General features: G+C 38.0%; 1 protein-coding gene across 5 annotated transcripts in view; it reads right to left on the bottom strand.

The window, feature by feature from the left end:
- Nucleotides 1-25,810, bottom strand: part of LOC136863230 (E3 ubiquitin-protein ligase RNF34) — a 349,689-nt gene that overhangs the window by 258,718 nt on the left and 65,161 nt on the right. For all 5 annotated transcript variants that reach the window (XM_068226351.1, XM_067139600.2, XM_067139602.2 and 2 more), the window contains exon 2: nt 9,484-9,576. In XM_068226351.1, the coding sequence (XP_068082452.1) occupies nt 9,484-9,531 (48 nt within the window). In that variant the 5' untranslated portion in view covers nt 9,532-9,576. The remainder of the gene's footprint in view (nt 1-9,483; nt 9,577-25,810) is intronic.

Raw genomic sequence — 25,810 nt, 5'->3', positions numbered from 1 at the left:
GATGTAAGAACAATTGCATTCGGCACATTTAAGTCTATAAATGCCGGTACCTGTATATTTGTTGTTGTCAGAATGTTGTGGTTGAAAATCTACTTTTGATTTTTGAGTCTTAAAAGCTGCTTTAATTTCATGTTTTTTTAAGGGTTGACAATTTGATGTATGAACAGATTGGTATAGGTAAGGGTTGCATGTTTTGATTTGCTTGTTTCTATTTTGGAGAGGTTTGTGGCTAGTTTTAATTACACTTTACTGATTATTTTATTTATGATTGAGGGATTGTATCCATTGAACAATGAAGCTTGTTATTTCAAAAGAGGAATTTTTAGTGCTCTGTACGCTAAACTGTAAAATGAAGCTTGTTTATGTGACTGTGGGTGTAGAGAATTTTGTTTCATGGTTGTGGGAGTAAAAGAAGATTTTCTATAGATTTGAATGTCGAATTTGTCTGAAGTTCTTGTGATTGTAATATCGAGAAAATTAATTGAATTATGGTCTTTATCCTCTTTAGTGCACTTGATACAGCTGTCTAGGCTGTTTAAATAGGTTAGTACGTTTTCACTATTCTTACATCTTTTGTCAATTATTGCCAACGTGTCATCGACATAGCGCAGCCAAAGACACAATCCATTAATGTTTTCTATTATTTTACTATTCTCATGGTTATCTATGTAAATTTCGGCAAGTATTCCTGAGATAGGGTCTCCCATAGCTAGACCTCCCTGTTTGTATATCTTGTTATGCAGAACAAAATTTAGTCATTTTATGAATTCTTCTATTTCTATTAAACTTAAAGTGCTGTGATTAGAAAGACTATTTTTCATAATTTCTATAGTTTCTTTAGGTGGAATGTTCAAGTACATGTTGGTGATGTCAAATGAGCACACTGTGTAATTAGGTTGTAAATTAAATCTATTTAAAGTTTCACATAGTTCTATTGAGTTTTTTATGGGATGTTTGTGATGGAATTTAAGGCGTTTCTTAAGAAATTTCTGAAAGAGTTGTGAAGTTTTATACATCGGACTATGCCTTTGCTGGCAGGACCTAGTGTTTACAGTGCACTATGTCTTCTGGTATAGGATAGAGCAATTTTGTTACTTTCATAGATCTGTCTCTGTCCTATCCTTGGCTTTGACAATATGAAAGTGACCGAGGTATGAGCGATGCTAGTAATGCCAATCCTTATGCAGCCAGTCCCTGCTATGAATGGTGTGAAAATGTTGCTCATAGGGTCGGTTGGTGTATGCATTTCAGTGGGCTTGGCAAACTGATATGTAATAGCAATTCTGGCTCAGTGAGGAAAGCAACGGGAAACTACCTCACTCCTCATTTCCCTAGTACGCCTCTTCAGTGATGCCAAGGCCATCTATGACAGCTGATGGCAGAGCTGTTGAGGATCCCACCAGCGGCATCACTGACGGACTGAACATACATATACATACATCGGACTATTTCGGCTATTTATGATAGTTACATGTTATATGTTATAAATCTCTTGGTCTGTATTGAAAATTTACAGTTCATAAAACAATAAAAGTGTTTTATAATCCACCCATTCAATACTTTTATTTTCACTTATAGTGGTTACATAAACAGACTTATCAGTTAAATGGGACATGTTTCGCCCTCAATTTAGGGCATCTTCATCCTAAAAACAATCTTCGAGTACATCTAATATTAAATATGGAAGCTAAAAGTTTAGCCAGTTATTAAAATTCGGGATATAAAAATGTGAAAAATGATACATTATACAAACATGTTTATGGAAACACAGTCAATGATAAAACTATGATCTTGTCGGAAACTAAAATTTCTTCCATTAAAATTCCAATTAAAATAGTTCATTTAAAAATGTTAATGGAATATCAGAGTGATAATAACAATGCCAATGACAGGAGGGCGTGAACACAAGCACAAACATGAATGTCATAAAAACAACATGTTCAAGGCCACTAAAGAAATTCGTGAGCATAAGGTGAAACAGAAGCAACAGTTGAAATATTGTAGAAGTAGCCTTTAGTACCGGTAGGCAATACCATTAGCTGAAACCTTGTCAGGAAAAGTCAGAGGATACTGAAAAATATTCTCTGTAAGAGAAGGAAAGAATGAATTAAGAAGGTGAACGCAAGGAGAGAAATTCAGCTTACGTAATTTGGAACAGATGAGGACTTACATGTTAGTTGAAAGTTATTTGTTAACTACTGTTGTGTTGGTAGCTGCCCTTCTGTTGGCTCTGAGTCTCATATTATAACTGTGCTGCAGAGGCGGCAGTGAACTCGGAGGGGAAGGAATAGGGGAGTGTGGAACGTGTGAAACGTCCGCAATTAGGCTTATACATCGTTAGCCGCTTAGGTTGGCCGAACCCGGCAAGCGAGACGTGCATAGCGAGACGTGTGTAGCAGTAGCTGGTTATATCTGACGCTGAGTAAAAGTACCGTAACAGTTTTATAGACAGCAAGAATATTTTCCTGACGGATCGCCGTATTGTAGAGACGCATGGAATAGGTATTGCCGGCAAATTTTCAACAGGTTCTCTTCGGTATTATGATAATTTTAAGTTAATGGTCATTAAACCCATGGAAATAAAGAATAATTAATTATGAGGTCACAAAAAACTGCGGCATAACGAAAGCCAATGTTCGGCGTCTAAAAATGCTTACTGTGTAACATAGGCATTCATATGATTTTACAAAGCACTTTTGAGCCTGATTTAAATTTTTTGAAGGAAAAAGTGGGGTTCATCTTGGATTCGGGGAAATACGGAGTAGGTACTGTAATTTTTTCAGAATGAAATTAAACATATGGTACACATTCATGTAGTGTCGGATTTCGAAAAATAACAAACAAGTAAGTCATAGTGTGGATATCATGCGCAGAAACGCAAGTTTTGAACAAACTGATTGCTGTTTCATACCGATTTTAATGTGCAGGAAGTTTTTCCGACTTTTATACAAAACTCGGATATAAAGACCATCCGCTATAGCGAGAAAACTTTCCGCTGTTGTGAATTCTCGCTATAACGGACTTCTACTGTATCTACAAATACATACATAAACTTGAATCTTATGGAATCATATCAAATTTGAAAGTCCAGTTCCTTAATCCAGTGTTGAGCTTCAGATGTTTCCAGAAGTCACTCCAACTATCTGGATAGCACTGAAACTTGCACTTACAACATGGAGAACTGTTTGCAGCGGGGCACCACAGTCATATTCTGGCACTGAAGTATAATTCCACCTGTAAAAGGTGCATGTTCCATGTTCTGTCCTCACTCCATTCAGTGTAATCCACATCTTACACAGTAGAAGGTGTTCGCCAGAAGAGGTGTTATACAAAGAAATTTCAGTGGTGGCCGTCCAGCAATCTCTCCATTACTCCAGAGGGTAAATGTTGGTAGCAACCCTTATGGCACCATCACATAAGGGACATGACTTGAGCCTCTGCAGTTTGAGAGCAAGATGATCTTCTAAAAACTGGTAGTTATGAGTTTGTGCAGATCATCTTGTACCCTCTAATTAGAGAATTTATTGTTCTTAAATCACGTGGCACTATACATGACAGAACTGGAAGCCAGTAAAATGGCATGGATTGGAGGGTGCCACATATTCAACACATACTAGCATTTAGCTGAGTGCCAACGAGACATACAGGGTCTTTATTTATGCTTGGCAGGGACTTTCTCGCTCGACCTTGGTCGCCAGTGACGGTTCTGTTGCCGGCTACCGCGCGTGCCTATGTACGGCAGAATACGGTGCTCAAAATCATTATCATGCATTTTACTCACCATGTTTACAGTTTATGCTCAAAAATCATTATCATGCATTTTTCATGCATTTTATTCACCACTTTTACAGTTTATGCTGGAAATGTTCCCCATGCGCTGCCAAACATAATCAGCATCTCCTAATGAAGTTTTCGGTTACTCTACCAAGTTCTTCAGCACTGATGGATGCAATTGCAGCTCTTGTAGTGTCTTAATTTTTTGCTATTAGATTTACGTCGCACCGACACAGATATGGCTTACAACGACGATGGGATAGGAAAGGCCTAGGAATTGAAAGGAAGTGGCCGTGGTCTTAATTAAGGTACAGCCCCGGCATTTACCTGGTGTGAAAATGGAAAACCACGTAAAACCATATTCAGGGTTGCTGACAGTGGGGCTCGAACCCACTATCTCCCGATTACTGGATACTGGCAGCACTTAAGCGACTGCAGCTATCGAACTCGGTTTTACATTGCCTTTAAGTTCATCTAGTGTGTGAGAGTTGCTCCCATAAACTACTTTTTTTACATTCCCCACAAATACAAATCACATGCCGTTAAATCTGAGCTACGAGGGGGCCACAGATTTTTACTTATGATCCTCGTACCAAACACGCTTCAGTAAGGAGATAATGACCTTTACGTCTATTTTTATTGTTTACTGAACCTGTACGTTTGAATCTCTTGGCCAGTTGTTTTATTGTCCGATTGATAGGAATGGATCTCCCTGGAAATTTCGTTCAAAACTTTTGTCTTGTCCTAGCGCACGATTTTCTGCAATTAATGTAAGTATTGTGCAGATATACACGTTCACGTTACGAATATTTCACATACATTACAGCACTGTACACAGTCACAATAAAACACTATACAATACGACATAAAGTATGCAGTTGCTTCATTGAACACGCTACTATCTTGGAGTTCAGCTCTCAGCAACTGCAGGAGTGCCTGAAACCGCGCGCACCAGCGACCGGTAACGGCCTGTCATCGGCGGCCAATCGAGCGATAAAATCCCTGCCAAGCATAAATAAAGACCCTGTATGGTGCAGAGTACACAGCACAGGAAAAAACCAGTCCCAGACTGTAGAGTATTTGCAGATGTTCCCCAACTTGAGCCACATAATTTCTGAAAGATGTTGGGGATACAGTGTTATGTCACGTCCATAGGTTTAACCTTCAAATACCTTATGCGTGACCCCTGGGTGGTATTATGAAAGCAACAACAGTGGCTGCTGTACCTATCTTTTTTAAAGATCTCCCAGCAATGACAATACAGTACACACACACAAGAAAAGAGCTCTTCTAAGAGCTATCCTACAAGAAATATCTCCAATACCTTCCAGCTTAACACAGAAAGCATCAGCAGAGTGAAGTGCAATTATCTGTCAGAAGTTTTCCTTGATAAAAACGTTATGCAACTACAGCTCCACTGTTATAGAACTGTGGCTATGTTAGAATACAATGCAATCCCACTGAAATGGTGGAGGGCCCATCGTGATACATTTTCTGCAACAGCTAACCTAACTATCCCAGCAAATTTGGCATCGGCTGAGAGGGAGTTTTCAACAATTTGTAATATAATTACAGTCAAATGGAAATGCCTAAAACCAGAAAATGTCAATAAACCAGTATTTATTTTCCAAAATTGCCACTTATATGGGTTTAAATACTATGAGTACAGTAGTTTAATTTTTTTTCTAATACTCAGATACCTGTTATTATATTTTTTTTACATTTCATTTATTTGTATTAGTAATTAATTGTATTGGATAAGCTAACTGCTGGGAATGTGTTCTAGTTAAACATATTTTAAAAGCAGTAAAGTAAACAAAATGGTACATTGTCACTCAGAAACGCAGCACCCACACTATGGTTGAGAATTCAGTTTAATTATGGTTTTCTCACGTTAACGCCCAACAGTTGCACAACAGTTAAGAAGCCATGTTTATTTTGTTTAATTCATTAAACAATCTTCATACTAGTTTATTTGTGTATAACAATAATGACTTAATTCAAGGTAAACTGTGTTTAAGCACATCATTTTGTAGAATCACTTATGGTACACTCGTGTAAGTAAAAGAATAAGTTACAAAAAGATGCGGAAAAAAGTACAAATTAATATCTACTCAGCACCACCTCATATTTGCTTTGTGAAAAAAGGATATTTTAACATCTGTGTGTCATTATATCTGAAAAAATGAAGGATAAAACCAATGAATTTAGCCAGAGAGAGTTAAAACTGTAGTTATATAAACCACAATTACGCTTTCTTTTTTCTGAACCCAAGCTTTACCATAAACTGCTGTTACCAAATATTAATTGAACATCAACAAAATGGCTGATAGAAATCATTTTAAAATCCTGTAAATAATGTATTATAAATCAAATATTCAAATGGAGCTGAATATTTGAATATCCGACTAAATTATTCAGTTTTAATCGAATGATTTTTGTTTCAGATTCTATTCTAGCATAGAATAATTCAAGTACATGTCCGAGAACTAATAAATAAAATATTGCAAACCAAATATTCAGATGGAGCAGGATATCCAAATATCTGACTAAGATACTCTGTTATTTGAATATTCTGGTTTTATTTGATTGATATCTGCTTTCATATTCTATTCGATTGAAGAATTATTCAGTTACAAGTTCCAGCCCTAGTACCTAGTAACACAATCTTATATTTAGGAGTAAAAAGGAAAGTTTGGAAGGGGGAATAGTGGTAACGTTTTAGGTCTTGTGAAGTTATTAGCCAAGTTTGACCCCATTATGAAACATCATTTACAGAGAATTAACTGAATTAACTTCCATATCCACTACCTGGAAAAAAACATTCAGAATAAAGTAACTGAATTAATGGCAAAACATGTCAAATCAGAAATCCTACAGACAGATTCAGAGGCAAAATATTACTTGCTTATCCCTGACTGCACTAGATATGTTAGTTGCATTGAACATGTGTCTGGTATTACGGTATGTAGATGTAAAGTCTGACAACACTGAGGAGCATTTTGTGGGATTCTTGCCAGGTGAAAATAATCTACAGGAATTATCTAATCTTTATTGGCAAAACCAGAAATACAAAGACTAGACATACAAAACTGCTGGGATCACGGATACGACAATGGTTCCAATATGAGGGAAGAGTACAGTGGCGTTCAAACCCATAATACCGTGAACAAAATCCTTTAGCTTTCTTTACTCCTTGTGAATGTCTTAGCTGAAATCTGCTGTTATGTGATGCAGCTTCATCATACCGAAAGGTAATCTTGCTTTTTGGAACTTGGCAAAGACTGTAACCTCAGCACTCCTAAGATGTAGCATGTTAAATTTAAAGAAAACAGTTATCACTCTCAAGCCTTTATCTGAAAGAAGATGAGAATTTAGAGTGGAAAGTGTTAAGGCTGTAAGGGATCAGCTGAAAGAAGAGTGCCTTGAACTCTAACACACAAACAGAGATTCCAAGACTAAGCGAGCCTACTTCACTGATGAACAAAATATTGCCACGGGTTTACTGTTCCCATTACTGTACTGAATGGTATGATTTGTTGGTAAAGACAAACATCATAAGTAAACTATACCAGGGTGTGTCATATGCACGGCATCCAAAATATAACCTAATTCTTGTAAAAGCTTCAATTATTATTGCTAATATATTTTAATTATCTTTCATTCAATGCTAAGTACAACTATACCCTATAAATATGTATTGTACATTTGCATAACCTCAAATACGTATTGTGAATACGTCTGACCTCAAAATCTGTGTAGTCGAAAACTGTAGAAAAATCTGTAATGTTCATATATTAGGTATAAATCCACTATCATTCTGATACATATGGAGGTTTCTGGAAACTTACTGTAATGATTTATTATCCAGATATATGTGGAAACATTAGGAATTTTGTAGACATGTACATGTGTGTTTATAAACTGTAATCAAATATTCGAGTTTGATCTACTCTAATCAAGAGGCCGGTTGATCCATTGATGTTCAGATGTGTTCCATTTAGACTGTTGCAAGAATATGTCCAGAAGTCTATATTTCTAGACTGTTTGTTGAACAGTATATATATCGAACTGACAGGCCAACAGTCAGTGTTGGACTGAGTGAAAGTTCGGCTCCGTGCTGGAGTCAGTGTCGGACTCCGTGGTGAAGACAGTCAGTGAGGCAGTGACAGAGAGAGAGAGACAGTGCAATAAGAGAATAGAGAGTGTGGGTTAGAGTGAGTTGATGCCTATTTGTCAGAATCGACTTGAGTGAGAGGGTAGCGAGTCTTGCCTTGTGGTGGCAAAGGGAATAACTAGTGTACAAACTTGTTTATATATGTAATTTTCAAAATAAACTGTGCGATGGTGAAGTGAATAACCAGTGTGAGAACTTGTTGATATCTGTACTTGACAGAATCGATAATAAATTGCTTCAGTGTGTTTCCCTTAATAGTGTAGTGTTGTGTGTAACTGTGTGTTGTTAAGGAATAGACGTAGTGGCAATAAAGTGGTTTTATGTAAGGAAGTGAACGTATCTCGGGTGACATTTATATCAATTGGACAATAAAACAACTGGCCAAGAAATTAAAACGCACAGGTTCAGTAAACAATAAAAATAGACGTAAAGGTCGTTATCTCCTTACTGAAGCGTGTTTGGTACGAGGATCATAAGTAAAAATCTGTGGCCCCCTTGTAGCCCAGATTTAACGGCATGTGATTTTTATTTGTGGGGAATTTTTAAAAATGTAGTTTATGGAACAACCCTCACACACTAAACTTAAAGACAATATAAGAGCTGCAATTGCATCCATCAGTGCTGAAGAACTTGGTAGAGTAACCGAAAACTTCATTAGGAGATGCTGATTATGTTTGGCAGTGCATGGGGAAGATTTTCAATACAAACTGTAAAAATGGTGAGCAAAATGTATGATAATGATTTTGAGCATAAGCTGTAAACATGGTGAGTAAAATGCATGATAAAATGATTTTGAGCACCGTATTCTGCCGTACATACGCACGCGCGGTAGCCGGCAACTGAACCGTCACTGGCGGCCAAGGTCGAGCGAGAAAGTCCTTGCCAAGCATAAATAAAGACCCTGTATCATGATGAAGCACTAGAACCTTTGTGGTGTGGCTAGAGGCGGAAGTTTCTTGTTTCCCATTCTGGAAGGCCCGCAAGGAAACCACACAAAACCACAATCCAGGCCACCTAGGAGCTCCCGGTCTGACTCACTAATCCCTTGCAGGAAGTACCAAAAGGGGCTAGAGCAGGGCTGTCTGCTCTTCTATATCAAATCCTGATTGGTAACCATTGGTGAAAAGAAACCTGTGACTTTACTCTGTTACAAGAGCTCAATACCTTACACACAGTCTGTGCTCTCTCCAGTAAACGTCAATGTCAAATGGATATGGGTTTATGTGCCAAGAGAAGTGGCATCTAATGATCTCTTTCCGATGTAGTAAGACATTCCTTTAATTACCTGATAGCAATGAGTATGACAGCTTGTCTCCAATAATTCACAATTATGATGACTCATTTATGCAGCTTGTTACTACTGACACATGAAAAGTAACAGAAAATCACTGTTCTGTCATATCAACAATCTAAAAGGAATGCATGAATGGATTCTTTTTGGACAAACTGAAATAAAACATTTCAGGTGAAAAAGGTTAATCAGGTTACTAGAATGATACTTAATCACTGCAAACAAAAAAAAAGCTGCTTACCTTTCGTCTTAGGAAGCTGAATTGAACACGGCACTTCTCGCAAGACATTTTTGACTTAAATTAGTTGACTACTGGTCTTCCGTTCCAAATAGCCTGAAAATTAAATTTAACTTCACAAAGCAATCCACAGACAAAAAATTAAATTATAATCATCATGAATTCACAGTTTACCAGTTTAATACATGGAAAGAAAATCATAAATGTATTCATACTCAGGGTGTAAAATCTTTAACAACATTATCAGTTCATTGCTCAAAACATTATACACCATCACCACCACACATAATTAAGCTTGTTGGTGATCTACCATTAAACATATCAATAAAATAATGCACACTTTCATCATCATCCTGGATAGCGACTAAGCTCTCATTAAATACAATTTTTTTAAACCACCCATTTTAGTTCCTTTTGGTTTAAATTTGGGATTCCAAATCATGCAAAGTATAGTCGATACCTTGTTTTCTGATCTTAAGTTTAAATGTATATTTCCTCCTATACTGATGATTAGGGCTCGGATTCTGATGATTTTGCATTATTATTTTTTTGTAAGACTGACACGTTGCTCAAATATATATATGTGTATGTGTTTCATGAAAGAATGAGTTCAATGAAGTCTGTTAGGTCTTCTTTTTTTTGGCTTTTTTTGCAATATTTGCCATTTTTTAGGGATAGGGCCTTTTTTGGGGGAATTTGATGTCAACTTGGTCATTTTTCTACTATTTTCAAGAAAGGATATTTTTTTAATATTTAGCTATTTTAATTCTGTATTTTACTAAATTTCCATGTTGAATATTTTGTTTGGTTTCATACAAGCATAACATATATTTTCTAGGAAAAGGATACCCTCTTCCCGTATTCCCAAAAGTATGCATATAATGGACTCGTCCATACAAGGAAATACATTTGCCTCTCGCATGGGTAGAAGGCTGCAGCTAGCAATGAGTCACCGAGTTCGTTGTATTTCTTCGAGATGGAAGTGCTGTTCTATTAGACACGAACTTGGGATATGTCTAAAATGAAGCACAGTGTGTCTGTTAAACTAAAACAATTTGTTTTGCAATATGGAGAAAGGGTCTTCACCACTTACATTGAAAAATATTAGGTATAGGATCCACCTATTCAATACTAAAAATTGTGATAATTATTATATCGTCATATACAGGTGTCCCACTTAAACCTTTCACTGCAGATATGTCTAGAACAACAAGAGATATTGAGGAATGACCTTCATGGGCACGAAGGCAGGGAAGGGGCTAATTAAAGTAAATAGTATGAGCTAGTCCAAAACGTAGGAAAATAGTATTTTCAACATCAACTTACGTTTTTCAAATAGAAACCCTGTATTATTTCTTGCGAAATCGTTAACATGAAAAAAAATCACATGAGTAATGGCGTTTGTTTCATGGCAATACGTCGATTACATCCCGAGATATTGCAACGTGAAGTTGACGCTTGAGATAAACGAAACGCGCAGCAGTTTCACATCACGAAAGTCCAGCGCGAACCTCTCAGTCCTCTTACTCGCGATGTGATTGCCATTCTTCGATGCGACAAGTGCTGTACTTAATGCTATTTGCACTGTTATCAAGAGGGATGAAAATAAGAGAAGGGTTTCCTGCCACAGGAAAAGGATATGTAAATAAAGGTTTATATTTTGGGTGTTTTATTTACCTGCACAGTATAGTGCAGTACTCTGTATTGTACTGTTTCAGAATGTACATAATTCGTACAGCAAAGTTACTGTAACAAAATTTAATGTCACCGGTCAGTGTAAGCCGATCCATTACATTACCCAATACACCCCTCGCCTCTGAAGGTTTGTACTGGAATGGAACGATATGACATCACCGCTGTGTAGTGTGCGAAAGGTTCTCTCTGAAGAAGGTTGACTTGTTGGACGTACGTTCAGGTAAATGACAGTGGTGTACTGTTCACAGTAATTGGTATCACCGTTTTAAACATGGCATTAATTTACCTGTCCATCCTTTCTAGGCATTTGACATGGTTTTCACAAATGAATAAATGGTTGATATGTTATTACTTCACGGAGAATGTCACCAAAATGGCACACGAGCAGCACAACAGTATGCACAGCGTTACCCGAATAGACATCACCCAACCCGTCCTACCTTTACTAATATTGTTAGAAGACTCCGCGCGACAGGCAGCTTGTCTCCACGACCGCGGGTCCGAAGCAAGAGAGTAACACATGAAGTAGCAGAAGTCACTGTTCTGGCAGCCGTTGTAATAAAACCTCTTGCCAATTCTCGTGAAACAGAGACAGATTGGACTCGCTCGAACAAGTGTGCTATGCATTCTTCACAGGCATAAATACCACCCATACCACTTGTCACTACATCAAGAGCTTCACGGCAATGACTTTTAAATTCGTCTGAAACACTGGCAATGGGTTTTGCAGCAGAGCCATGTCGTTATGCATAGCGTACTGTTTACCGATGAAGCCACGCTTACAAACCATGGGAACGTCAACTTACACAATATGCATTACTGGGTAAAGGAAAACCCACATTGGCTTCGTCAGGTAGACCATCAACGTCAGTGAAGCATCAATGTATGGTGTGGTATTGTATGACAGCACATCACTGGCCCGTACTGCATTGATGACTCTTTGACTGGGCGAAAGTACAGGCAGTTCTTGAGGCGTAGCTTACCTGTACTACTGGAAGACCTACCTCTGAATTTGCGTCAAATAATGTGGTATCAGCATGATGGATGCCCTGCGCATAATGCCATAATGGCAAGAAATGCACTAAATCAACAGTTCCCAATTCGATGGATAGGACGAGGCAGTCCTGTTCAAGGATTTCCAGCACGATCCCTGGACCTCACCCCATTAGATTTTTATTCTTTGGGGGCATGTGAAAAATGTGGTGTATCAGCAGGTTCCAACAAAAAGGGACAACATGTAAGACCGTACTACCGCTGCATGTGCTGCAATTACACCAGAAACACTGGCAGCAGTGAGTCGATCAGTGTTGGAGCGTGCACAACGGGCTTGCCATGTAAATGGCGATCTCTTCGAACATGCTTGGTAGAGTTTCTGTAGTGAGAAATCCGGTTGCATACCGGTGTTCATGTTTGTGTGTTTCTGAGAATACTGCTCGTTTTGTACGTACTACTGTACAAACATACGTTTATATTATCAGTTCACCATGTGTAAAATTTCATGTGTAATGTAGTAATTAAAAATGTTTAGTAACATGTTCTGTACTTGTCATGTAACATTATGTAATTTACATTCAACTACATACAGTAAACCAGCATTTTCCTCCTCTGCTAGATCCTCGGTCAGCAGTTGATTTTGTAATACCCCGACCGGTGATATTCAATTCCATTCCAGTACTGTACAGTAGTAGAGATCAATAGAACACGAACGAGCAACTCCTTTCTTTATAATTCCATTGTGTGTGTGATTGGAAATATGTATTGTTTCAAGCCTCTTCATAAAGGTGCAAATAGCATTAAGTACAGCGCCTGTCGCATCGTAGTACGGCAAGCATATCGCAAGTAAAAGGACCGAGAGGTTCACGCTGGACTCTCGGGATGTGAAACTGCTGCGGGTTTCGTTTATCTCAAGCGTCAACTTCACGTTGCAATATCTCGGGATATAATTGACCTATTGCGATGACACAAACACCATTACTTACGTGATTTTTCATGTTAACGATTGTGCATGAAATAATACAGGGTGTCCATTTAAAAAACGTAAGTTGATGTTGAAAATACTATTTTCCTACGTTTTTGACTGGCTCATACTATTTACTTTAATTAGACCCTTCCCTGCCTTCATGCCCGTGAAAGTCATTTTTCAATCTCTCTTGTTGTTCCAGATATATCTGCAGTGAAATGTTTAAGTGGGCCACCCTGTATCTTTATTTATTCACATTTGTGGGACCAGTTTCGGCAATAAGGTATGCCATCATCAGCCTAGGAAAGTATAATGAAGACATTAAAAAAGCTACATTAACATAGGTTCTTAAAAATTATATATACAAATAATTTTAAAGTGTTCGTGTGCGAACTGAAACATTTGCGTGTGTTACAAGATTTGTCGTAAGAGAATTTGCATAGAGAGGTGTACACCAAATACCAAAACTAGAATGATTTTTCACTACGTAGTAACAATATAGGTCTTTAATTGCTTTACAGTCATTATAATATATACAGGATTTGGTTTGTCTTATTGACAGCTTGATTCATTTTAAAATGTTTATAATCATTGTAAAAGGGTCGATGAGCTAATTATAACAACCAGTTTTTATGCAAAAGAAGTTCCTCGTAAAATATTCGCTAATTAATTGTTCAGAGCATTCGACTTGGACTTGACAAGTTATGAAATTTAAATACAATATATCTTATACAGATAAAATATATTTGATTGGTGTGTGTATCACAGGTTGTTATATGAATAAAAGTTCAATGAGTAAAATAAAGTCCATTATATGCTTAGTTTTCATGTCCATAAATATATAACACATTGATGAATGTAAGTTAATGTAAGGAATAGACGAGGTTCTATTTCAAGTGGATCTTACAAAGTTCTGGAAAGATCTCGAACCAAAAACGGAACCTAAAAGAAGAAATTAATACGCGTTAGCACGACAGAAGAAGCAAAAGACAGGGAGGAATTTTTGTAAATAGAAACTCACCTCGAGCACCTCGTTGAAGGTAGAGAAGTTAGGGAGGAACTGACAAGCTGCGTGATAGGCAGCAGACCGCCAGAGATAGTGGCGGGGTAGCTGATTTTGAATCTCACATTTCTTTCTTGAATAAAATTACTGTGTCCACCTGATCAATACAATTATATTGTAGTGGTAAAATCTACATGAAATATAAACATATTTCATGTAGAATATATATATATATATATATATATATATATATATATAGAATATAAACATATTTCATGTAGAAAATATATATATAGAATATAAACATATTTCATGTAGAATATATTTCATGTAGAATTTAATCACTACAAAATATAACTGTACTTAATAAGTGGACATAGTAATTTTATTCAAGAAAGAATTTACTTATTGTATCTTCAATATGGAACAAAATGAGATTAGTTACTTGTAATATTTCTTGTCTGCATCAGGTTTTAACTACATTAAGGTCTCAACGACTTATCTGAAAATCCACAATTTTTGTTTGATACACTCATTTCAATATTAAATAATCTCAAATTACCTAAAAATCGAGAAATTCACAAAATAATACATAACACACTTGCATATTACCACTACCGCAGTCCACGCCCACTCGATCAACGTCCCTCCTCTACCGCGACTTCCCTGCTCCGACCTAATACACCCTGCCTTCACTGGCGGTCTGCTGCCTGTCACGCAGCTTGTCAGTAGAGCTGGGAACAGTGGGAGCGGAGCGGTTGTTTTCGCTCTTCCTCCGGAGCCCTCCAGTACTCTAGATTGAATATTGCCGTATATTATACCCATGCAAATGCATTTACAGTATTATTAATAGTAAAAATGTTTAAGTAATACTTATATTCCACTGCATGTGAACATGTATTATATACGATGCTCTTACATGAATTATATTCATAGCTCATTTATTACTGAAGAGAAAGAACTGATTGGAATTTTTATATGCTGTACCGGGCTGAGTAGTTCAGATAGTAGAGCGCTGGCCTTCTGAGCTCCAGTTTGCGGTTTCAATTCCAACTTGATCGGTGGTACTGGAAGGTGCTCAAATACGACAGCCTCATATCGGGAGGTGTCCGGCACATTAAATGTCAGCATCTCGACGTTGCAGGAAACCACAGAAGTGGTTAGTGGGACTTACAACAATAATAATAATAATAATAATAATAATAATAATAATAATAATAATAATAATAATCTTCCTTCCCGTTTACCCTCCAGGGTTGGTTTTACCTTCGGACTCAGTGAGGGATCCCATCTCTACCGCCTCAAGGGCAGTGTCCTGGAGCGCGAGACTTTGGGTCGGGGATACTTGTTTTTTACAATTTGTTTTACGTTGCACCGACACAGATAGGTATTATGGCGATGATGGGATACGAAAGGCCTGGGAGCCGTGGCCTTAATTAAGGTACAGCCCCAGCACTTGCCTGGTGTGAAAATGGGAAAACCACCTTAAAGGCTGTCAACAGTGGGGCTCGAACCCACTATCTTCCAGATGCAAGCTCACAGCTGTGCGCCCCTAACCGTATGGCCAACACGCCCATTGGTCGGGGATACAGCAGAGGAGGACGACCAGTACCTCACCCAGGCGACCTCACTTGCTATGCTGGGGGGATGGGCGATCAGAAGGGATAGACAAAGAAGAGGGAAGGAAGCGGCCGTGGCTTTAGGTTAGGTACCATCCCAGCATTTGCCTAGAGAAGTGGGAAACCACGGAAAACCACTTTGAGGGTGGCCGAGGAGGGAATTTTTTTTTTTTTTTTTGCTAGTTGCTTTACGTCGCACCGACACAGATAGGTCTTATGGCGACAATGGGACAGGGAAGGGCTAGGAGTGGGAAGGAAGCGGCCGTGGCCTTAATTAAGGTACAGCCCCAGCATTTGCCTGGTGTGAAAATGGGAAACCACGGAAAACCATTTTCAGGGCTGCCGACAGTGGGGTTCGAACCTACTATCTCCCGAATACTGGATACTGGCCGCACTTAAGCGACTGCAGCTATCGAGCTCGGTGAGGAGGGAATCAAACTCGCCTTCTACTCAGTTGACCTCCCGAGGCTGAGTGGACCCTGTTCCAGCCCTCATACCACTTTTCAAATTTCGTGGCAGAGCTGGGAATCGAACCCGGGCCTCCGGGGGTGGCAGCTAGCAGTATTCACTACGTCGCTACCACATCCGTTGCGCACTACTACTGGAACAGCAAAGGAGCACATATTTAGTACTGTTCCTCCGTCCTCCGCTCGCCCACCAAAAACACCGATTGGTTTCTAAGCAACAGTTTACTACAAGAGAATACCGGATGGAATGCTGCACTCGCACTACCGTTTGCAAACATAGGAGCAACTGCTCCGTTCCCAGCTGTACTTGTCAGTTCCTCCCTAACTTCTCTACCTTCAACGGTTCACTCGAGGTGAGTTTCTATTTACAAAAATTCCTCCCTGTCTTTTGCTTCTTCCATCGTGCTAACACGTGTCTTAATTTCTTCTTTTAGGTTCCGTTTTTGGTTCGAGATCTTTCCAGAACTTTATAAGATCCACTTGAATTACCACTTCTTTCAAGAACCTCGTCTGTTCCTTATATTAACTTACATTCATCAGTGTGTTATATATTTATAGACACTAAAACTAAGCATATAATGGACTTACTTATTTTACTCATTGAACATTTATTCATATAACAACCTGTGATACACACACCAATCAAGTATATGTTATCTATATAAGATATATTGTATTTAAACTTTATCAACTTGTCAAGTCCAAGTTGAATGCTCTGAACAATTAATTAGCAAATATTTTACGAGGAACTTCTTTTACATAAAAACTGGTTGTTATAATTAGCCCGTCGATCTTTTACAATGATTATAAACATTTTAAAATGAATCAAGCTGTCAATAAGACAAACCAAATCCTGTATATTGAAACAGGAATGCCCTGTCAGCATTCGCCGTTAATGTATTCCTTGAGAAGAACGCACTAACACCCTGCTGTGGATTCAAAACGAGGGTCGAGCGCGCAGGCATCATGGCTGACAACATGCAAGCGAGCGTTTGCTACGGAGTGCCAGCCAAGGCCAAGTGACGTCACGCTGAAAGTTCCATTCGGTTCGATGTCATTGCATCATGAAAGGAATCTCAGATCGTGATTTGAAGAATGTCACCTTCTAGTCCTGGACAACAAATACTACTGCCCAAAATTTCGTGAAAATCGGCGGAAGGATGGCCTAGTTATGAATTTTTAAAAAGCTCATATTTCCAGTCTGGCCGTCCGACCTTCAGCAATATAAGGAGGTCGCCAGCCCCGAGGTAGACAGTGTGAGTGTGTGCTTCGTCGTGAACCAACCGTCTCACTGTACGGGCCAGCTGGTGTAATACAGTTCCTTACTCTGTCCGGCTAAGGACCGGTGATTGAAAGTACGCGATACGAGTGTCGAACACATTCTCATCGTACTCTAACTTCGCGTGCAAGCGGAAAACTTATTCACTTATAACAAACATTATTTTCGCCTAGTGAATTTTGTATTGAAGGGACTGTACAGTAATCACTAGATATTTTGAAACTGTGTTTAAAGGACTTAGGGCGTAAAGACTGTGCTTTAGTGAAACATTGTTTCCTCTCCAAGAGACTGTGTTATGTTATTTCGTGAAACTGTGCCCTAGTGAAAGTACAATTCTTTTCATGGACAGTGTTAATTTGTTTCATAAAGGACAGTGCCAACCTTTCTTTAAAGACTGTCTCAATTTACTCCGTAAAAAACAGTGTTGACATTTCTTTTCATAAGACTGTGCCAACCTTCATTGTCAAAAGACTGTGTTAATTCACTTCATAGAACCGTGCTAACATTTTCTTTCATAAGACTGTGCCGACATTTCTTTTCAAAGACTGTGCTGATTCGCTTCGTGAAATACGGTGCCTTTATTTCTTTTCAAGGGACTATGTTAATTCCCCTCATGAAAGACTGTGTCTACATTTATTGCCGAGAAGTTGTGTTAAGTTACGTGTAAAACTGTGCCTCAGTGGAGAATTTATTTCTGAGAAACTATGTGATTTTTGGTTCAGACTGTGTCGTAATGGGACTTTGTTCTTTTTCACGAGACCATGTATTAAGAGTCATAAACTGTTTCTTGACTGTCTTCATAGAAACTTTAATTTATTTCTACGTGTGCGTGTGCTAGATCTTTGCATGTGCTTCTCCGTACTCATTACAAACAGGACGAAAGACTGTGTCCGTAGTACTTAATCTATTTTCTTCTTCGCACTGAGATTAAGTGAAGTTGTAGACAGCTGAATCTCGGAAAGTTACAAAATATTTTTCGTTGCCTATCACTTCGAGTTCACCAGTGACTATTGCACGAACAATATTAATTATTTACACAGAACTGTGATTTTGAATCCATTTCTTTTTTTCAAAAGTGATGTGCGTCCAACACCATTTACAGTGGAACTTGTTCGGCTAAGAAACAGTGTCTCGCTACAACTTGCAGTGCAGTGCGGTGAAGTGTCGTATCAGATTCTATTGACATTCTGTGCGAACATCTTACATTTCTCTACTCTCTTCATGGGACTTTAGTGGAATATAAAACCAATCAACTATTCCACGCTGCACTATCATCAGATGACCGCCCCAGGTTCGGGTCTCCTTCAACATCAAGGGTTGACAACCGCCGAGGGACAACGCCAACGCTGTGGGACGACACCTTCTCCACATCTTTGAGGACATTCAAACCATTCATCTGTAAAAGGTGATATAATTTCTATGTTTTAAAAAAAATAAACTGCAAGTTCCACTTCAAAAATGAACTCGTTTCACTACCCTTCTCTTATACTCTCTAAACATGAACCGTACACGCCTTGGCGTTAATCCATGCTCTCCACTAAGCTGAAGTACAGGCGTTCCTGTTTCAATGACTGTAAAGCAATTAACGACCTATATTGTTATTACATAGTGAAAAATTCTAGTTAATAAGAACCTATGTTAATGTAGTTTTTTTAATGTCTTTGTTATACTTTTCTAGGCTGATGGCATATCTTATTGACGAAACCAGTCCCACAAATGTGAATAAATAAAGATATGTGATGATTTAATAATTATCATGATTTTTAGTATTGCATAGGTAGATCTCTATACTTAATATTTTTTCATGCAAATCTCGATTCAATACGGACCCTAAAAATGAAATTTTTGACTTCAAATAGTCTTCACCACTGACGGGACAATACTTTACTGCAAACTTTGTGACGTGAGAGTGGCCGCTGTAAAAAGGTTTACGGTGGAACAACAAGTATCGCGTGAGAAACACAAATTTGGGCTGCAATGACTTCAGGATGAGGGAACATTACTACAACAGAAGCTTCCTGGAGAAACCCATTCATTCTTTTCACTATTCTTTGAAGAACTGTATAGAGTGTTTCTTTGAGCCGATATCCCATTGAGTAAGTTAAACCACTCTAAATTGCACAATTTCTTAGAGAAGCACACGGGCAAATCCATACCGGATTCCTCTATGTTAAGGAAAATCTATGTTAGACGATGCTATGAAAATTTTTTGGAAGAAATTAGGAAAAGAGTTGGAAATTAAATAATATGGGTATCGATGGATGAGACAACAGACTCTTCAGGACGATATGTAGCTATAGGAACACTGGATGAGGATGTTCCTGGGGAACACTTTCTACTCTATTGTGAGCATTTACAAAAAGTGAACTACTCAGCAATCAGCAAAGTTCTTGATAAATCATTGATATTGTTGTGGCCTGATGACATTTGGCATGACAATGTGTTGCATTTAGTAATGGATGCAGCCCCCTACATGGTCAAGGATGCTAATTCGCTTTGTGCTCATTACTCTAAAATGGTGCATTTAACTAGTTTGGCCCACGTGTTACACCGAGTCGCAGAGGAGGTTCATGGTCATTTTCCAGAAGTTGACCAATTGATATGATCAAGGTCTGTCTAGGGAGGTCAAGTCACGAATGCTTCTTATGGAGCCGCCATATTGAGTCTGTAAGCGAGCGTAACCAAAGGCAAGTGTATTCGAATTTAGAGGATTTCGGTGCCGTACATTGAAATAAAAACAGAACATCAACTATTTTTCGTAAAGAATTTGATTGGGCATGTACTGTATAACTGTATAACACTTAAATTATATTAATACATTCACAGCTATTTGAATAGGAAGATAATTAGCAGAGCCTGAATTTTTTTTTTAATTTTTTTTTTAGAAACAAGAATCAACAGGAAAGCTCATGTCCTACTCTTTTACTTCCTTACAACTTGGTCTTACTGTGTTTCCTATTAATATCATCTGTCAAAAACGTAATCTTATTGACAGAAACATAGAAATCTGTACAGTACCTGTGTCATATTATGATTAACGGTAGGCTACCTGAAATACTGAACTTGAAGTACTATACTTAAAGTACTAAGAGACAGTTGTAATAAATTACCTTCAGCATTTTCTTTATTAAGTAAGTAATTACCGATACTGCGTTTCTAAGGGGTTATCCCAGTGTGTTGACAAACACTGAATGTCTCTTGAGTTGAGTGCATTAAATGATGTATGGTAACTGTTGTTATCTATTCATGTGGTATTTCTTTGGGTTCTAAGGCAAAAATACTCTGCACATGTGCAACAAGAGTGATGTTCTTAGCTACTCGTAACTAGTTTGTTGACAACCCATGCAGCTTATATAGTACCAAGTGGTGGTGGTGATTGTTGTTTTAAGAGGAAGTACAACTGGGCAACCATCGTCTATAAACACTAATCAGAAGAAAACAAATGGAAGGGGTCCAACACTTCGAAAAATGAAGGTATCGGCAAAAGAAAGATGAAGGCCACAAAGTGCGTGGAAATGAAAAACTTCCTAGGCCTCGAATGCGCTAATGCCGTCGCGGTCGGAAAAGAACAAGTGTTGACCAGGGGAAGTCGGATGGGATAGAATAGGTGAGAGCCTAACACAAGTGAAAGAAATGTCAAGACTCAGCTAAGGGCCTCGTAGTCACAACCCAAATTGATTTTCCCCTGTGGGCGGGGGCAATAGAATAACACCCACGGTATCCCCTGCCCGTCATAAGAGGTGACTGAAAGGGGCGTCAGGAGCTCCTAACTAGGGAGCGTGGGTTGGCGACCACGGGGCTCTCAACTGAGTCCTAACGTTCATACATATAATAATAATAATAATAATAATAATAATAATAATAATAATAATAATAATAATAATAATAATAATAATACCGAGCTCGATAGCTGCAGTCGCTTAAGTGCGGCCAGTATCCAGTATTCGGGAGATAGTGGGTTCGAACCCCACTGTCGGCAGCCCTGAAGATGGTTTTCCGTGGTTTCCCATTTTCACACCAGGAAAATGCTGGGGCTGTACCTTAATTAAGGCCAAGGCCGCTTTCTTTCCATTCCTAGGCCTTTCCTATCCATTTGTCGTCATAAGACCTATCTGTGTCGGTGCGACGTAAAGCAAATAGCAAAATAATAATAATAATAATAATAATAATAATAATAATAATAATAATAATCTGTCTGTTAGGTCACCAGACCAGAGGATGGTTGGATCCTCAAATAGCACCACCAAAGGTTATGCGGTTATAAGGAAACCCCAAAAACCAATGGCAGCACCAAAATGAGGCGTACTAGCCAAGATGAGGAGTGAGGTAGTTTGCCATTGCTTTCCTCACTGGGTCAGAAAGTACTATTGCAGCACGACTGACCCTAGCGCCTTTCATAACACTCAGATGCACTACTTATGTGCTGAATGTCATTACTCAGCACTACCCATACCCCAGCAACTTCCATATTGTCACAGCCATGAATGTTGACTGAGACTTCGGTGGAAGCTACACTTTACTCTGGCCTGTGTCAAGAGATGGATGCAAAAGTACTGTATCCATCAAGAAATGACAGCAGGCAAAATAATAATAATAATAATAATAATAATAATAATAATAATAATAATAATAATAATAATAATAATAATAATAATAATAATAATAATAATAATAATAATAATAATAATAATAATAATAATAATAATAGTGGTTAAGAAAATTACAGCCATTGTTAGACACGATTCCTTAAGAAATAGAAATTCAGTCACTATTAAGTTGAGTTAACCTAGGTTAGGCTATTTTAGGGATTACATTAGGATATTATGTTAGGCTACGGTACGTTAAATTACAGTAGTTGGTTAGTGCGAGTGTTGTGATCTTTAAGTATTTGTCCAGCCAGATAATGTACTCCATAGAGCATTTAAGGTGAATGAAATATAGCTGTAAATAACTACAGTACCGTAAAAGACTGTTATTAACAATTATTGTTGTAATGAGTACAAGCTGGACACAAATTGTTGGTTTGAAGAGATAGGCCAACGAAATTAACCAATTACGGTTAAAATTCCTGATCTTGCCGGGAATCTAACCCGGGACCGCTATGACCAAAAGGCAAGCACGCTAATCATTTAGCCATGGAGCCGGACGCATGAAAAGAAAATTTTCATAAACAACAATACTACTATTACACATTTCCTGTTACTTTTCGTGCTTGTTTTGAAATATAGTTCCCTTTCTTTGGGAGGTTTCCTATCATATGTCAAAGACTTGGGTGGATTAGGGACGTTGAAAATTGTTGGGATGGAATTCCACTTGAGTAGTTTCCGTCCATCTGCCCTCTTTAGTTCAAATAGCGATTCTTCAAAATTATGCTAGAAGAAAATACATAATAAGACCTATAAATATAAAACATCATTCATACAAACATATTACTGTATTATTCAGGAATAATACGAGTGTATAAGTTCACAAAAGCGCGCACAAGACGGAATTACCTGTAGATTACCATTTGTCATGCCTACAGTTTTGTACCCACTGAGCTCCCTTTGCTTAACTTTCGGGAAGCGAAACACTCTAATTCCGTCAGTTGTCTTATGTTGACAATTTGGAGAGGCACAGTATCCCATTTTCTTTCAAAATACAAGTAATAACTCACATCATTACATCGTGCGCGCCCGCATAACAACGATATTTGAGACCCAATATGGCCGCCACCGCAAAGGATTGTGCTAGCGTGACCAGACCTCCCTAGACAGACCTTGATATGATGTGTGAAAAAGGTACTCTTGAAGACACCCCCTCGAGTTTCAACTTTCAAGTCAGAAGCTCCAGACATTCCACTTCCTATTTCTCCCGTTTGGACAAGATAGGGAACCTGGATAGATGCCTGCACGTATTATAGTGAGAACTTACAAGTGGTGAAACAAATCGAGGATTCATTCGACAGCACTGAAGCTGCATCGAACAAAGCAGCGCAAAACCTTGTGGCAGATAGTGAAATTGCAGGGAAACTTGCTTGCATAAAAGCAAATTTTGGATTTCTTCCTACTGCCATAACCGCTCTGGAAAAGTCTGAAGTGACGCTTGTGCAGCAGTTACAACTTGTGCTGAAAGTAAAAAATTATTTGGAACACGCATGTGGCCAAGTGGGACAAGCTGTGTCTGAGAAGATGAAGAAGGTTTTGGAGAAAAATAAAGGGTATCAGACAATATGTTCAATTGCTAAAATTTTGTCATGTGAAACATTTTCTCTTTGTGATGTTTATGAGAGTGAATTAAATTCAAGTGACACCGTTTCCTTTAGTATGCTCTTGTTGTGTCGGAGGTAGAAAGGAGCTTTTCTATGTATAAAGCTTTATTGGCTGATAATAGACAATTGTTTTCATTTGAAAATCTACATCATGTATTCATTGCTCATTTCAACTCGCACATTTTGGAATGAACAATTGGGACCTTTATGACTGAGAAATGTCTGTTTTGTAAACACGTATTATTTTCAAAATTCATAACTCGAAAATGTATTACAAAATGTATGTTTTGCCAATATTAAAAGCTTGAATTCATTTTGTTACCACACAAGAATAAAACAATACAGAAATCATAGAAAATCAAAGGTTTTTTTTTTTTTAATTTTCTGCATATTCCTAGGTCATAAAAGCAGTTTTTTTTATTTTCCATTTTTGGCAGTTTTTTAGGTCTTCATAATCCTAGCTCTACTGATGACCTATAATTTACAGTGCTGATTTTGAATCTCACATTTCTTATCTCCATCAGGTTTTAACTACATTACGTCAAGCATGCCTTACTATCCACCCCACAAAAATTTCTTTAGCTCAGAACTCTATAAAATTTTTGGTCATTTTATTTCTTCCGGGGCATATTTGTTGACCCTGAACGCATCTCTGCTATTTCCCAAATTGTTCCCCACACTAACTTGAAAAAACTTTGTACCGTTATAGGAATGATTTCTTTTTATAATAGATTTATACTTAAATTCTGTCATTTCAGAACGTTTGAACAACTTAAAGCAAAAAGGTGTTAAATTTCAATGAACGGAGAAACTATGCCAAGAATTTTCTGCTTTAAAATCCTATCTGATCCATGCACCTAATCTCAAGTTTCCAGATTTCTTTTTACAGTTTGAGGTCCATACTGATGCATCTGACGTTGCTGAGGGAAGGAGTCCTGCATCAAACTGTGGACGGTTCCCTTTGACCCATTGCCTTTTATAGCAGTTTGCTTTCGTCTCCAGACGTAACTATTTTGTTTTCGAAAGAGAAGCATTAGTCTTAATAAATACTATTGAACACTTTGCTGAATATCTAGAGCATAAAGCCTTTACTGTGAAAACCAACAATAAAGCCCTATCTTTGCTTTTAAATAACGCACCCAAAATCTGCAAAATCGGGCTACTCGATTGTCCCGATTTAAATTCACTCTTAAATTTATCTTGGGTTACAAGAATTCTGTTGCAGATGCATTATCTCATCTTCTTGACATCTCCGATTCTGGTTTGTGTTTACTTCCTGCAATTTATATTTATAGTCGTGAACCAAACATTCAAGTTAATGCAATTACATCTCTGGTTGACTTTTCTCTTTCCTATCAATCTCAAGATGAATTATGTAATAAAATTAAACTTTCTTAAACAGATCCCTCATATTCTGATCCCTTCACAATTTCTTAAAATTTATTAGTGTTCAAACCAACTCACAAAGCCTCTCCTATGTCTGTCCTCCCTTCTATATTGCAGCCTATGATACTGTCCTAATATCATTCTTCTCCTATCAGAGCACACTTGGGAATCGACAAAACCTTTATGCATATAGCATCCAGTTTCTTTTGACCTCAGATGCACAAGACTATACAGAATTTTGTACTGACTTGTGAAGAGTGTCAGAAGTCAAAACCCTGAAAAGTTTGTCCCTCTGGTACTCAGCTACCCACCCTACTTATCTCACTAGATATTTTTACCCTGATACAGCAGGTCCCATCATTCAATCCTCCAAAGGCAATTTAGGCATGTGAAAAAACAGCAGAGAGGACTTGACTTAAAACTTTGAGAGGAGATGTAACTTTTGTGGAACATTGTTCACGTGAAATTTTGTGGAATGTGATGTGTGGTACTGACCTACAAACTGTGGAGAGCTTAGGTACTTTGTATTTTATCACTTGTGGCGGCTTGGTGTCTTATATGTTGGTGATAGCTATGGGGTGCTGTAGTTCAGACTTTCCATAATTTACGTTCTGGAACAAGTGTGGGTTGCTCGAGTGAATGTACCTTTAAACCAAGTGTTAGAATCAGTG

Source organism: Anabrus simplex, chromosome 2, assembly GCF_040414725.1.
Source record: "Anabrus simplex isolate iqAnaSimp1 chromosome 2, ASM4041472v1, whole genome shotgun sequence".
In the NCBI taxonomy this organism is placed as follows: Eukaryota; Metazoa; Arthropoda; class Insecta; order Orthoptera; family Tettigoniidae; genus Anabrus; species Anabrus simplex.
The sequence above is the reverse complement of the archived record's forward strand: the minus strand, read 5'-3'. Positions and strand labels throughout refer to the sequence as shown.